This window comes from Gopherus evgoodei, chromosome 2 (assembly GCF_007399415.2).
Source record: "Gopherus evgoodei ecotype Sinaloan lineage chromosome 2, rGopEvg1_v1.p, whole genome shotgun sequence".
NCBI classification, from domain to species: Eukaryota; Metazoa; Chordata; order Testudines; family Testudinidae; genus Gopherus; species Gopherus evgoodei.
Genome location: NC_044323.1, coordinates 281,071,080 through 281,085,616, shown reverse-complemented (window position 1 = coordinate 281,085,616; position 14,537 = coordinate 281,071,080). Strand labels below are relative to the sequence as shown.

The 14,537-nt window shown below is 42.8% G+C and overlaps 1 protein-coding gene across 1 annotated transcript in view; it reads left to right on the top strand.

Annotated features, from left to right (window-relative positions):
* KCNQ3 (potassium voltage-gated channel subfamily Q member 3) overlaps positions 1-10,551 on the top strand; it is a 270,864-nt gene extending 260,313 nt beyond the window's left edge. The window contains exons 12-15 of the mRNA XM_030553844.1: positions 1,507-1,638; positions 4,186-4,284; positions 4,890-4,974; positions 5,927-10,551. Coding sequence (XP_030409704.1) covers positions 1,507-1,638; positions 4,186-4,284; positions 4,890-4,974; positions 5,927-6,664 — 1,054 coding nt within the window. The 3' untranslated portion in view covers positions 6,665-10,551. The remainder of the gene's footprint in view (positions 1-1,506; positions 1,639-4,185; positions 4,285-4,889; positions 4,975-5,926) is intronic.
* Positions 10,552-14,537: the final 3,986 nt, after the last annotated feature.

The following is a 14,537-nucleotide window of genomic DNA, read 5'->3' as shown; positions in this document are numbered from 1 at the left end:
ACTCTGGCAAAGGCTCAGGCTAGCCACCCACCTCAGAGCATTCTCAGTGGTACCAGATGACAGAACGAGGAGTAATGGTCTCAAGTTGCAGAGGGGGAGGTTTAGGTTGGATATTAGGAAAAACTTTTTCACTAGGCAGGTAGTGAAGCTCTGGAAGGGGTTAACTAAGGAGGTGGTGGAATCTCCTTCCTTAGAGGTTTTTAAGGTCAGGCTTGACAAAAGCCCTGGCTGGGATGATTTAGTTGAGGATTGGTCCTGCTTTGAGCAGGGGGTTGGACTAGATGACCTCCTGAGGTCCCTTCCAACCCTGATATTCTGTGATTGTACGCCTTGGGTGGCTAGCCCAAGACTGAACCGATGCTGCAACATCCACACCACTATATTTCGCTTGCCAGCATGAGCCCAGCTGGTTCGTGTCTGTCTACCTAAGCTAGGAGGCTTGCTCCTAGCTGCAGTGTAGGCAAATTCTTAGAGACAATGCGGACATAGCTCTGTATTACAATAGGAAATGACATTTCAGGGAGCAAGTTCTACTACTGCCCTGTTGGAGGCTCATCTATTAAGGTGTGGTCTCTAACACCTCTAAATTAATCCACACTGGTTTATAGCTTAGACCAGGGGTGGCCAACCTGAGCCTGAGAAGGAGCCAGAATTTACCAATGTACATTGCCAAGAGTCATGGTAATACGTCAGCAGCCTCCCCCCACTCCCAGCACCTCCCACCCACCAGCAGCCCTGCCAATCAGTGCCTCCCCCTCTCACCCCATGCCTCCCAATCAGCTGTTTCGTGGCATGCAGGAGGCTCGGGGGGGAGGGAGGGGGAGGAGCGAGGGCACTGCAGGCTCAGGGAAGGGGCGGGAAGGGGTGGAGTCGGGGCAGGGCCTGTGGCAGAGCCAGGGGTTGAACACTGAGCACCCCCCGGCACATTGGAAAGTTGGCGCCTGTAGCTCCAGCCCCGCGATCGGTGCCTGTATAAAGAGCTGCATATTAACTTCTGAAGAGGCGCGTGTGGCTCCTGAGCCACAGATTGGCCAACCCTGGCTTAGAGACTGGCTAGTTCATTATTTTTCCCTTCTAAAGTAAAGCTAGTATAAACTAACAGAAGCAACAAATGAGAAAGGCAAATCTCTCTCCTCCTGTATAGTAAGTTGAACCAAAACTCCTGAAACCAACACTCCTATATTTTGTTGTACAAAATCCAGATCTTTAAGCTCTTTAAGCTCTGACTTTTATGGCCTGGGGCCTTGCCTAATCAGAATGATATGCCCATGTGTATATCTAGGAAGGTCTAACCTGCTAATGATGAATAGCAAAATATGAAGTCTGTTCTTAACAATGATTTAGTATTATATATTCCCTGCATGTGACTTACTGTCTTGGGTTGACATAATATCACCTGTTCAATTCTTTATCATGCAAAAAGTGATGCCTGACTAGAGCTTCACCTGTAATTGCCCATTGTGCTGTTTACATAGGGGGCTAATAATTGTTCAATTTACTACACAGAATACTACAGTTTCGTCTCTATAAAAAGAAATTCAAGGAGACTTTGAGGCCTTATGATGTAAAGGATGTGATAGAGCAATATTCAGCAGGGCACCTTGATATGCTTTCCAGAATAAAATACCTTCAGGCAAGGTAAGATCGCTGCAGGAATGTGATCAATGTATGTGTGTGTGTGGAGGGCAGGGGGAGGGGGATGATGGGGAAGTGCAATTGTTCTGTGTAGGTGCTAGACCAGTGGTTCTCAAACTTTGGTACTGTTGACCCCTTTCATATAGCAAGCCCCTGAGTGTGGACCCCCTTTCCCCCAGTTATAAATAAAAAACACCTTTTAAACATATTTTACATTATTATAAATGCTGGAGGCAAAGCGGGGTTTGGAGTGGAGGCTGATAGCTCACGACCCCCCATGTAATAACCTCATGACCCCCCGAGGGGTCCTGACCCCCAGTTTGAGAACCCCTGTGCTAGACGGCTCACACTCACTCAACATGCTGCTAATGACACAGGAACAAGGATGGTTCCTTCAAGCATCAGTCAGAGAATCTTTAAACTATCCAGGTGGCTTTAAACAGTCCTGCACACAACAATAGCCAGTTTATCAACTCACCCCTTAAAAATAGTTTGGGAGGTCTCCTCTAAGAAGGAAAGATAAACAAGTAGTTATAATAACCACATATGAAAGGAACATTGTTTGGTAATTAAAGCAAGCAACTGAGAGTCATAAGCCCTGGAAATGACTCTCAACTTTGCAACTGATTCTCTGTGTGACCCTGGGCAAGTCACCTATCTCATCTGTACCGACAACATATAAAAGTAAAGTAGCAGTTGTATTATATGGCAGCCATTCCTTGACATTGCTGGACCTGATTCTCTATTGACCTGCACCTTGTGTGATCATTTACACAACTGCAAAAAAAAAATGAGTGCCACTAAATCAGAATGTAGCAATTTAGATTCACTTTGCACAGGTGTAGAATAAATGATTACAAAAGGTGCAAGGTAATGAAGAATAAAGCCTGGAGCTGTTACAGATCTTCAGGTAAAAACAAACAGTTGAGCCATCCAAGAAGGTTTATTGTAATGTTGCTTAATTTCTCTTTTGAGCTAGGCAAATTCAGTTCAACTCTGTTGTTTGGTTGGACCTGGGTGAACTTACCTTTCACCTTTTAACTACTCTGTTCTTTTTCTTTCTACTTTATAGTTCATTTTAATTTATTTTTCAATATAGTTTGTTCTATGTGTTCTGCATATTTAGTGTCTTCTGTTCCCACTTAACTTTGATTGACATTATATGACAGTGGCTATTCTCCTTAATTAAAATAACTTCTAATACATAGATTTTAAGGCCAGAAGAAACCACTGTGATCATGTAGTCCAGGAATCGGCAACCTTTGGCACACAGCCGGTCAGGGAAATCCAGTGTCAGGCCAGGGTGGTTTGTTTACCTGCAGAGTCCGCAGGTTTGGCCAATTGTAGCTCCCACTGGCCATGGTTTGCCGTTCCAGGCCAATAGGGGCTGCAGGAAGCAGCAGCCGCTTTCCACAGCCCCCACTGGCCTGGAACAGTGAACCGCGGCCAGTGGGAGCTGTGAACGGCCAAACATGCGGATGCTGCAGGTAAACAAACCATCCTGGCCCGCCAGCAGACTTCCCTGATGGGCTGAGTGCCAAAAGTTGCCGATCCCTGATATAGTCTAACCCCCTACATAACACATTCACCAAGTAATTCTTGTATCGAGCCTGTAACTTGTGGTTGAACTAGAGCAAAGGACTTAGGTGCCTAAATCCCATTTTCAAAGGTAACTTAATCATTTAGGAACCTAAATTTCATTAGATGTCAGTGCGGGAATTGGATTGCTAGCTCCTTTCTGCTCCTTTGTAAATCCCTGCCTAGATTCATGCTACCTGAACCTTTGGATTCTGCATAATTTGAATGGAAATTTCAGTAAAGCAAATGGTTTCCTTAGCTTTCCAGGTCTTTCACTTCTGGTCATGTTGGAAGAACCTAGATGGCTTTTCATGCTGTGTTTTAACACTTCTAGATTAGAAGTGCTTGAACATGGGAAAATAATTTTAAAAGAAGTTAATGGAACGTGTAAGAGCCTCCAAAATGTTCTATCGAGTTTGGCCCCAAATACAAGTAAATGTTCTGCAGGTGGGATTCTTTGTGCAGCCTGAAGTGTCTATTTTTTTTGTTTCAAGCCACTAAAATAATTCATAATAATGAAAACTATGATGAAAACTAAATATGAAAACTGTCAGAAACTTAACATATTTGATTATTAAAATGGTTATAGAGGATTGCAAATATTGAGCCAAATTCTGTTTCCATTTTACTAGAATAAATCTAGAGTGTCTCCTCTGAAATCTCTGGGAGCAGGAGCTGTTTTTGAGTATTTCTGTAAATCAAGCCACTCATTTAGGTGCATAAATATGGATCTTGGTGCTATTTTTAAATGCCTAAGAATGAAAATTGTGGCCAAAGTGACTTTCCTGTGGTCACACAATGAGTCAGTGGCTGAGCTGGGAATCCCAGTCTATTGCCCTCACTAAACTCACTCCCTCATTGTACTGCTGAGATACACATTGCTGGAGGGATACTGAGCAGTTTTCTTTTCCCATAGGTATTTAAAGAAGACCTTATGTATGTTTATCATATCTTGTTCTTTTCTTCTTTCAGAGTAGATATGATTTTTACCCCTGGACCTCCATCTACTCCCAAGCATAAGAAATCCCAAAAGGGAGGAGCTTTTTCTTACCCTTCACAACAATCTCCCAGGTGAAGTTATTCTGCTTAGCATTTCATGTCCTAAAATTTTTGCAGTTACTTCAGTCACGTAGCCAAGCTGGTACCATGTTAACAGATGTTTAATGCTATCAGTGGGAATGAGCATATGTTATCATAAGATAGTGGATTTTGGGCTGACAAATTACATGCTGGACAAACATCCTTCTCTTAATTTAACTGCGCAGAAATAGGGATGGCAGAAAAAAGACTTGATACTCTGTAGTGGATTGAAAGTGTTGTATAAGAACATTGGATGGGGAGCCTGATTCACCACTGGGCTACTCCAGTTTTACTCCAGTGTAGCTCTGTGGATTTTGGCTCCCACTAAACCAACGTAAAACTGGTGTGATGTGGTAGCTAGTCAGGTCTGTGTTTTTATATATACTTGGCTTGTAAGCTCATTGGAGAAGGGGCCTTCTTTTGGTTCTGTGTTCATATAGCGCCTGGCACAATGAGATCCTGGTCTATGACTCGGGTTCCTAGGTGCTAAGATAATAATAATAATTAATAACCCTTTACTTCTGTGATCTTACACAAATAGCTTGCTGTAATAAAATGGAACATGAAGTGCTAACAAGACTGTTGGTTCCTTTTAGAAATGATCAATATGTAGCCAAAGCATCCCCAGCAGATACTGAAGACCAAAGTATGATGGGCAAATTTGTTAAAGTTGAAAGACAGGTATGTAGTTTCCGGATTAAAAGAAAGAGATGTTTATGTTAGTTTTCCATGAAGCTGCTAGTTAACTGAATAGTGCATGTTTTACAAAGCAGGTGGCGCATCTTCATTTTGGTTGGTGGAATGGGCCCATGCCATGAAGTTTCGATCCAGATTTCCTACCTCCTCAAAATTCATTATTGTTCAGATCTGGCACTTTGCTTTTGGGCTATCCCTGACTATTTGTCTGTACGTGATACTCCCTTTGCTGATGCTGATAGGGTATTCAGAAGGATGACCTCTACCTGAGAGGTGCCTTTTTGTGCTTACGGTTGAATTGTCCATGCAGATCACAGCACTTGCACTTCTAAATATATGACTGTGTGTGCAAAAAATGTGAAGGTGCAATGGCTTGGATTTGCATCAGCAGTTTATTTTGTGGACATAAAAATGCAGGCACAAATTGTTCCCCAGGAAAAGAAAGTCAAGCCTGAGCTTTAACCCTCATTCAGAGGCAACAACTAGGAGTTCAGTGTCCAGGGCCAGTCCTTGGCCTTTCTATTGTGGTTGACAATAAAAGCTATTAATCATGATGTGGGTCTGAGTGATATGGACACTGGCCCTTTGGCAACCGTACTCAGACACCAAATCACCATAAATGGCAACAACATTTGATCACTATTTATATTTTCTGGGCTTAAACTACTGACTGAGAACTGAAAAAAAGAAAGAAGTTTGTTCTCTCTGAATTCGTAGAGTCAGATAAAACAAGTTCAGGTAAATGGATCAGGCAGGTAAAACATACTTTGCACCCACAGGCTCCAATGAGAAACCCACAGCATTCTCCTGTAGCTGCCTTTGTGACAGTGGTAGCATATCATTGCTGAGAAAAATGTGCCCATGGAAACAACTGGTGTTTGTTGCATTGAATGACCAGCCATGAACCATTTGAAATCTCACAACTGGTATTTTTCAGGTTCACGACATGGGGAAGAAACTGGATTTTCTAGTCGATATGCACATGCAGCATATGGAGCAGCTGCAAGTACAAGTCACTGAGTTGTGTCCTTTGAAAGAAGCTGCCTCCCCAGCAGAAGAGAAGAGAGAGGAAAACAGATATTCTGAATTGAAAAGCATAATCTACAAATACTCTGAGCCTTGCACTCATGAAACTCCTTATAACTTCCACCAGGTTCCAGTACACAAAGTTGGTCCATATGGTTTCTTAGCACAGGATCCAATGAATTATTCGCGCCCTTTTTCATTAGGTGGGCAAAACTCTGGCAAGTTGCAGACCATGCCTTCTTCGACTTCATATGCAGAAAGGCCAACAGTTTTGCCTATACTCACATTCATAGACTCCCGAGTTAGGTACCAATCCCAAGGAGACCTGCAGAGCCCCAATTCCGACAGGATATCTCCTAGACAGAAAAGGAGCTTGACAAGAGACAGTGACACCCCATTATCCCTTCTTTCCGTCAACCATGAGGAGCTTGAACGCTCCCCGAGTGGATTCAGTATCTCCCAAGACAAAGAAGACTTCCCTTTTGGTCCAAATGGGGGATCAACCTGGATGAGAGAGAAACGCTACCTAGCAGAGGGCGAAACAGACACAGATACTGACCCTTTTACACCAAGTGGCTCCATGCCTCTGTCTTCAACAGGGGATGGGATTTCAGATTCAATATGGACCCCTTCAAACAAGCCAGTTTAAAAATGGTTGTGGGGGGGGTCCACTGGTTGACTTCTCCGTGTAATGTAAACATACTTTGTATATCTCACTTACTGTACACCCAAAGCTTACTAGTTCAAAAGACCGATGGCTGCATAAGATGCATGTGGTATTAGTAGTAGTCATTCTGCACCATTTCATACAATTTACTAATTCAGTTTTTTTCATGCTACCAAAACTAAGCAGCATAGTTTTGAGCATGGTTTGCATGACTTTACACTATATAAATAGTACAGCTAATTTCTTCTGTGATACATATCTATCTGATGTTCTTCAATATAATGAGGGTTAGAGCAATGCCAGGTGAGAGGTGATGGTTCATGCTACTTTTTTTAAACAGAGCAACAAAGTAAAAATAGTTTTGGGAACAATGTTCTGATGTGGAAATATATATAAATTATTTGCTGCATACCAGTGCCCGTTTTCCAATGCAAGTGAATAATTCTCTATCCAGACTAGCCAGAATCTTCCAAAAATTTTAGCAGGGAAAAGGTCAGATCAAAGTGTGTTGCTGATTTAACATAATTTCTGTAGCTGAAAGATTTCTCATACCCCTATCATATAAGTATCAGTGTAACAAAAGCAATGTAAACCAGACATTAGGGACAGTTTGAGATTTGCAAAGCCATTTGGGGGAATTAGAAACATGTATTCCATTAATGCTAATCACAAATCTGAATCCCCTTGACTGCTGCTTTGAAAATCTCCATTGGAGGTTATAAAACCATCACTAGTGTGATTACAATCAATCTTATTGTGTAGAAAATAGTTTCCTCATTCTACTTATTTGTAATAGGGCCAAACTTCCCACTGAGATTGGGACAAAACTTCCATCAGCTACAAAAGAAAGTGTGTTTAATGTAGGGAACTCCTGGGTTTTACTCCTAGCTCTTTTACTGACTTATGCCATGTTGGATAAGTCACTTAATTTATCTGTGCCTCAGTTTCCCCATCTGTAAAATGGGGATGATACTTCCCTTCCTCACATGGGGGGAGGCTCAAATCACTGATGTTTTTAAAGCATTTTGAGACCCTCAGATGTAAGGCACACTAGGCATGCAAAGTACAACTACTCTATTTAATGGGAGTTCCACAGTCAGGATGTTGGCAGGAAATGGTCTATTGTTTCTCGTGTAAATGGACTAATCTAAATAAATGTATGACATGTTTAATAGCATATTTCTAAACAATGCCATGACTATGGACAGATCCATTCCCTGGCCCCATCTAGGAATCACAACTGGGCACAGCAGCTTTCTGAGAGGGAGTGGGGAAAGAAACTTTCCTACAAGGCCACGGGGCAACAATGGAACTACTGCTTGGAAGCTGTTCCAGCCTATCGGCTGGAGTCATCACTACCCAGGGAATAGTGGAACATAGGAGCCAGGACGTATACTCTAGACCTGGCCTGCTTAAGCACACCCTGTGTGCTGGGGGCTGGGAACTGCTGTGACGCAGAGCTCCAAGCCGTGCAGGGGGTTGTGTACCAGATGGGGCTCATCACCAGATCCTAATGCCTTCGCTCCTTACATAGTGGAGCCACACAGGCTCTGGCCCACATCCTCAAAGGTACTTGTGCACCTAACTCCCATTGATTTCAGTGGAAGTTAGGAGCCTAACGGCCTTTGAGGGTGTGTGCCTGTGTTACTCCATATACACTTGCAAGGGATTAGTAATGGGAATTGGTCCTGAGTATCAGAGTGATGACCAACAAGGACTCCTGAGTTACTGCAAATGATATGAAGAGGTTATGCTTTATCTTTCTGAAACCTGATATGAAACACAATGACAGTGAGATATCACAATGACTCCTGCTAGATCTTGCCTGTTAGTAAGGAAGTTAATGCTTGCCACCACTGTAGTTGCATCTTATCTTGTGATGACAACCTGCCTAACTGCCCCGTGCCCTCCCCTTTACCCGCACAACTGATTTGCCAACACAGGGCTACTGAGAGGTTGCAATCAAAGTACTGCATTATCCTCTGTAGACTATAGGGACAGTGCCTGCAGGAGAAGAGGGTCAGCTGGGTGACCTAACAGGTTGTCTCTATCTAATGAGTGACAGCCATGATTCTGCGTTTTCCACAAGGGGCTCCCTAGTGATGTGTGCTAAGCTTTCGGGCCCACACGCTGAGGCGTTGTGCAGTCCTTCCTCAAGCAAAGCTCTTCCTTGCTTTTCTGTGGGTGTCTGATCAAGTAGAAACAGAGTGAAACCTAAGGTGTAGACGGTACAATTTAGCAGAGCCAGGGGCAGTGTGGAGCTAACATCCCCAAGGGGGAACACAAACAGGTAGCGATGCTTTTCCTGGAGCCAATGGCCAGGCAGATCCATGCACCTGCTTCTGCATCCTTTCATGGGGAGCAACTTCCTATCCATCCAGACAGCGAACCAGCTCTGCTGGCTGGTGCCTGAGAGTAGAGCTGGAGGTGCAGCACCCCTTCCCATCACTATGCTCTTCTCCTTCACTGTGCACCCCCATGAGGACCAGACACCATCTGACCCTTAAGTTAGGGGCCTCAAGGTTGGACCCACTGAAAGCTTTGCCTGAGTAAGGACTTAAGGATTTGGCCCACGGAAGTTGCTGGTACTGTCCTGTAATGATAAAGCTTAGCATTGATAGCACACATGGTCCTGCAGCAGGGTAGTGAAATACTTTGACCTGGTTTTCTAGTGTGCCCCTGCCGCAGGGTTTCGCACATGCATGTTACACACTGCACTTCAGGGGAAAGTTTCCTTCTTGGTTTCTGCCCGGCTATCATTGTGTTTATTTATTGACACTTCAAAGAGTTGATGGTAGCTCATGAAAATCATTTTATTTAGGAACCATTCTGCTTGTGTGTTTGATTTTTTTTTTTTTTTGGCCTTTTGTCTTTTCTCATTCTTCACAACCATTTAAAAGAATATAGGAACTTTTTTTCCTCAAGAGTTCATCTGCTCCTGCTGCTGCTTCCTCCTCACCTGAAATCATAATCCATCACTTCTTCAGCTTGTGCAAATTGTCTTAGTTCCACTCGAATCAATGAAGTGGCATCATTTTATCCCAGCTGGGGATCTGTCCTGTTAATGACTTCAGGTGACAAACTCACTGTGCGCTAGATCCTCACCCACTGCAAATTGGCCTACCTCCATCGAAGGACATGGAGCTGGGCCAATGACACCAGCTAAAGAGGGGGCTCAGTATGTGCAGATGTTCTGTTCTTAGGTTAATGGCCGTAGTGACATGAGGCCTGATTTCTGTAGCCATGTTGTATACAGAACAGCTATTGATCTCAATAGATGCTATGTGTTTGGTTCCATTAGACATCTCGCATTAGATACATAGAGAAAATATCTGTCAGAGGTAGAACTGATTTCAATTAGGGCATTTTCACAAGTTTTCTAGGCAGCATCAATGCTTCTTGGAAGTACCTGCATTGAACTTAAACCTGTGCTTTATGTTACACAAGTGCATGGTAGTGGATTTGTCCCTTCTGTGTTGTGGTTGAAGGAAAAGCTCTGTCTCTGCTTATAATACTATTTCACGGATCCATGACAGAGCGAAATTGTATGTTATTAGATACAAAACAAATACCCTTGATTTCTCAGAGGTGCAAAGCACCTGCAGCTCTTGTTGAAGTTGTGGATACTGCGCCCCTCGGAAAATCAGGCCCTTTGTATCTAAAACTGGTCAACCAAAACCGAAGGCACCAAAATTAAAGGCTGCTTTGGAAAATGTAGTTCAGAATGTATCTATTGACTGCAGCCAATGCAGTGCACCTCTGCACCCCTTACCACGCTATTTCATCCCACTACCTTCATGGGGGGAGGGATAGCTCAGTGGTTTAAGCATTGGCCTGCTAAACCCGGAGTTGAGGGGGCCATTTAGGGATCTGGGGCAAAAATCTGTCTGGGGATTGGGCCTGCTTTTTGCAGGGGGCTGGACCAGATGACCTTCTAAGGTCCGTTCCAACCCTGATATTCTATGATTGGAGTTCAGGCTTTAAAATCCACCATAAGCCAATACAGTAACAGAGAACTAAACCTTTTCAGTGTTAAATCTAGGTGAATATTAGACACATTCTGATTTTAGCAAATTACAGAACTCTTTAAATAGAAGCAGAATGTGAAATAGAGTACAGAATGCTCTGAAAAAAAGGAAACAAAGAAAATACTTTAATCTTAAGGGGACATTATTTGAAGGAAACGAAGTAAGTCAAGGTAAGGGTTTGACTTAGGCAGTATATCTACATACCACGATGTACCCCTAAATGGGCAAGGGGAAGGGGAATATCCTTGCCAAGGGGAAGGGGAATATCACTGACTACCCAACCATGTCTGTGCTTAGTAGTTGAATTGCCTTAAAGTTGAACTGTCAACACTGGGCTGTGAGCCCTGATTTGACTTGATATGCAGCACTGGAGAATTTTACTGTTTAAAAGGGGTAAGCAGTGCATAGCTTGGGAACACAGGGTAAGGCTAATGCAGCCACACTATGAAATATTGATGATATTCTTAAAGGCAAAGCAGGGCTGCCCCTTAATATTTGATTGTAAGTAAATATGTGGCTAGGCGGGACATAACTGCTGGGCTCCTCTGAAGTCCACAGAGTGGACATCTGGGGGTCTTCTGTAACAGAGGTGGGAGGAGGCCAAGTTCTGCATTCAGGAGGTCTGGTTAGCGCATTTTAATGTTTGTTGTCTACTCGCAGATCTGACACAGCTCCCCTCCCCCCATGGCGTAATCTATGCGAAAAGACTCTGCATGAAGCAGCAGCTGGGTTGAGACTATGGGTGTACATAAACACTGCTTTTCCATATCAGCACGTGCCTACACCCACTCAATTTAGCTTGTAATAATTTATCATTTCAGGTTTAGCATTATTGCTGACCAGTGGGAAAAAAAAGGTATTTTAAAATATGTAGATCTATCGAAGTAAGACCATGTCAGTTAGTTAGAATCAGGACACTGCATAGCATTAAAATCACAATGTAACAAACACATAATTTCTAAATAAAGCAGGGCCATATACTTTGAATAGCAAGGGGTTAAGAAAAGGTGGAGGGGCACCTTGCTCAGTCTTTACCCAAGCAAACCACCAAATCAGTGAGAGTTAGTCTGATCAAAGACTGAGGAAAAACTAGGAAAGGATCTCTATAATTGGCCAAAAGTTGTAAAACTATGTTTTACAGTGTACAAATATCACCCTTTACTTACAGGATACTGTGGGCAGGAAATAGTAGGTAGTGGCATAATAATGAAACAGGAAGTACTATCTTTTGTTGTCCAAGCCAGAAAAGCAGGTTAGTTCCTACATTTTTTTTTTGCCTACTCAGCAGAGAAGCACCCAAAGGCGGAGTCTTCTATAGGGACCAAACCAAGATCTCAGCCCCATTCATGCCCAAACTCTTTGGGAAAGTCCAGCTTCAGACTTTGCATCTTGAAGCCATCTGTACTGCTAAGTGTAACTACAAAGTAATCTGCAGGGACACGTAACTAGTCTGCACGTGTTGTGTATTATCTAATATGTCCATTATGGCCCTGCCCCCATCCGGTGTAAATTGGCATAGCTCTTTTCAACTTAATGAAGCTGCACCAGTTTACACAAGCTGTAGAGTTGGCCCTGTGAGTCAAAAATTTCAACACCTTCTTCCAAAACTGTGCCGCCAGAATCACGTGTGAATCCCAGGTTTGTGTGTGAAGACTGGCCTTTGCGTATGCAAGTCGGGGAGCTAGCTGTCTACAGGATACTGCGTGTGCATTTCCTTATTGTGCATTCCACTGTGGGGGAGGGAGGGGTTGCATGTGCACATAAAATGGAAGACATTTGGAAATCTGGTTCTGAAAATTTGAAAGTCTGAAAATGTAGCCCCATGTGCCTTTTCTTAATGGATAATGTAACTAGCCACAAGGGCCCAGTTCCTCAAAGGTAATGAGGCTCCAAATCATGTGACTATAATGGAGTAGGGTGAATAGTTGTAACTTGTACCTTTACCACAGAAGTGACATGATATTTGTGCTCTGTTGAAATAAAGGACAGTGTCCAGGATTGTTAGCCTGCATTAAAGCAGTACGTAAAAAGCCATGTGCTGTTTTGTAGAGTCGGCTCACCACATAGAGAGGCATTGCTCAGTATTTGACTTGACAGTGGCATCTGAAGCAGCATTAATTTTCGTAGCAGGAGTGCAGTGGATTTACGCCATTCTTCTGTTAGCACCTGGAGCTGGTTTTACTGCTAGCAATTACAGCTGGGTCAGGCCTTCTTTGAGTCTGGGCTGACACTGTCTCTTTGTTTACATAATTAACCTTAAATAGGATTAAATGTCTGAATCCATGCTTTGCTAACTCTTAATGCCTACTAGGGACCAAGCATCTATTTAGGGGCTTAACAATGCTTCTTGCAATATGACTCTCACTGTATTCATCTTCCATAATTGGCTAGTATTTAGGGCTTTATCCCATCCTCTCTAAAATGAATGGTTAACCTCTCTTTCAGTGGGAACAGGGGAAGGTCCTAGTTGTATAGTACAAACTGTTAATCTTTATTTGTGGATTCAGTCTCCCAGCATTATTCCACCTGAAATGGGTGCATTTTTGTTAGCTATGTTTTTACGCTGACTCTCTCTAACAAGTAAAGCACATATATCATTTTTTGAAAAGGTAATCTCTGTTTACATTGTACAGCTATCCTTGCAGCTTTATTGTCATCCTTTTCCCTAAAAAAATTGTAAGTGTTTCATTATTGCAGGTGCACATGCCATGAAAAATTATTTTGTTTTATCAAACTCAGCTTCATGGTCCATTTATGGAGTTTGTTCCTATAAGAAAAATCTAATACATTTAAATAATGACTATTGGCTTTTCTTAGGCTTGATCCTATAGTGGTTTAATATGTATAAATCCCATAGAAATCAATAGGACTTTAGCATGTGGAAGGACACCAGATCTGTCCCCAAAATGACTTTGGGTTATGTTTGCTCTGCTTTTGCCATATCTTTGCTGCATTGTTTAAGGTTCTAGGAGGAAATAGTTGAAAGGTTTTATTGCTGCAGATTGTGGCCCGGGATCCTGCATGCTAATTCACACTTGCATGCAATCCTGCTAACTTCAGATGGGCTTCATGTAAGCATGAGGCTCCACCTGTGGATCAGAATGGGATGGGATGGGCACTATAGCAGTCAGAAAATGCATTTTAAAGGAGCAAATTCAGCTCTGCTATGACTCCGTGGATTACAGTGGAAACTGATACCAGGACTGAATTTGTCACTGTAACTGCACAATATGTGATGAAGAGCCAGATCTTCAATCCTTAGACACCCCAAACTCCCACTGAGTTAGCTTGGCATTTCAGGCGCACAAGGAATGCAGGCCTCGATTCTTCAAAGTAACTTGTGAGTTTGGAGTTGTCTTGATTTTTGGGTGCCCATTTTAAGACACCTTTGAAGGGCTTGATTTTGAGTGGGCCGGTGCTCAGCACTTCTGAAAACCAGGCTACTTTGGGGTGTCTCAAGTTGGGCACCTCAAAAATTGAGGCCCTGCATAATCACAAGTCACTTTTGAAAATTTAGGCTGCAGGCTCTGATCCTTAACAAGCAGCTTTTTAACCATTTCTAGTGCAGCTACGTGAGGCAAAACAGTGGAAGTGGGATCCAATTTTCATTCTTAAGACTGTGCTAAAGTGTAAGGTTACGTAGCCAATTAAATTTTGTTTTGTAGTTTAGGACATATGATTATTACTAGTATTTGTGCCTTGCTCACTGAAATTTTTTCCAGGCTACAAAGATGCTTTTCAGATTCTGGCTGACAAGGGAACACGACTTTTATACAAGTGGCCTTTAGTGCTCTTAATAATATTGTTTATTGTAATTTTTAAACTGT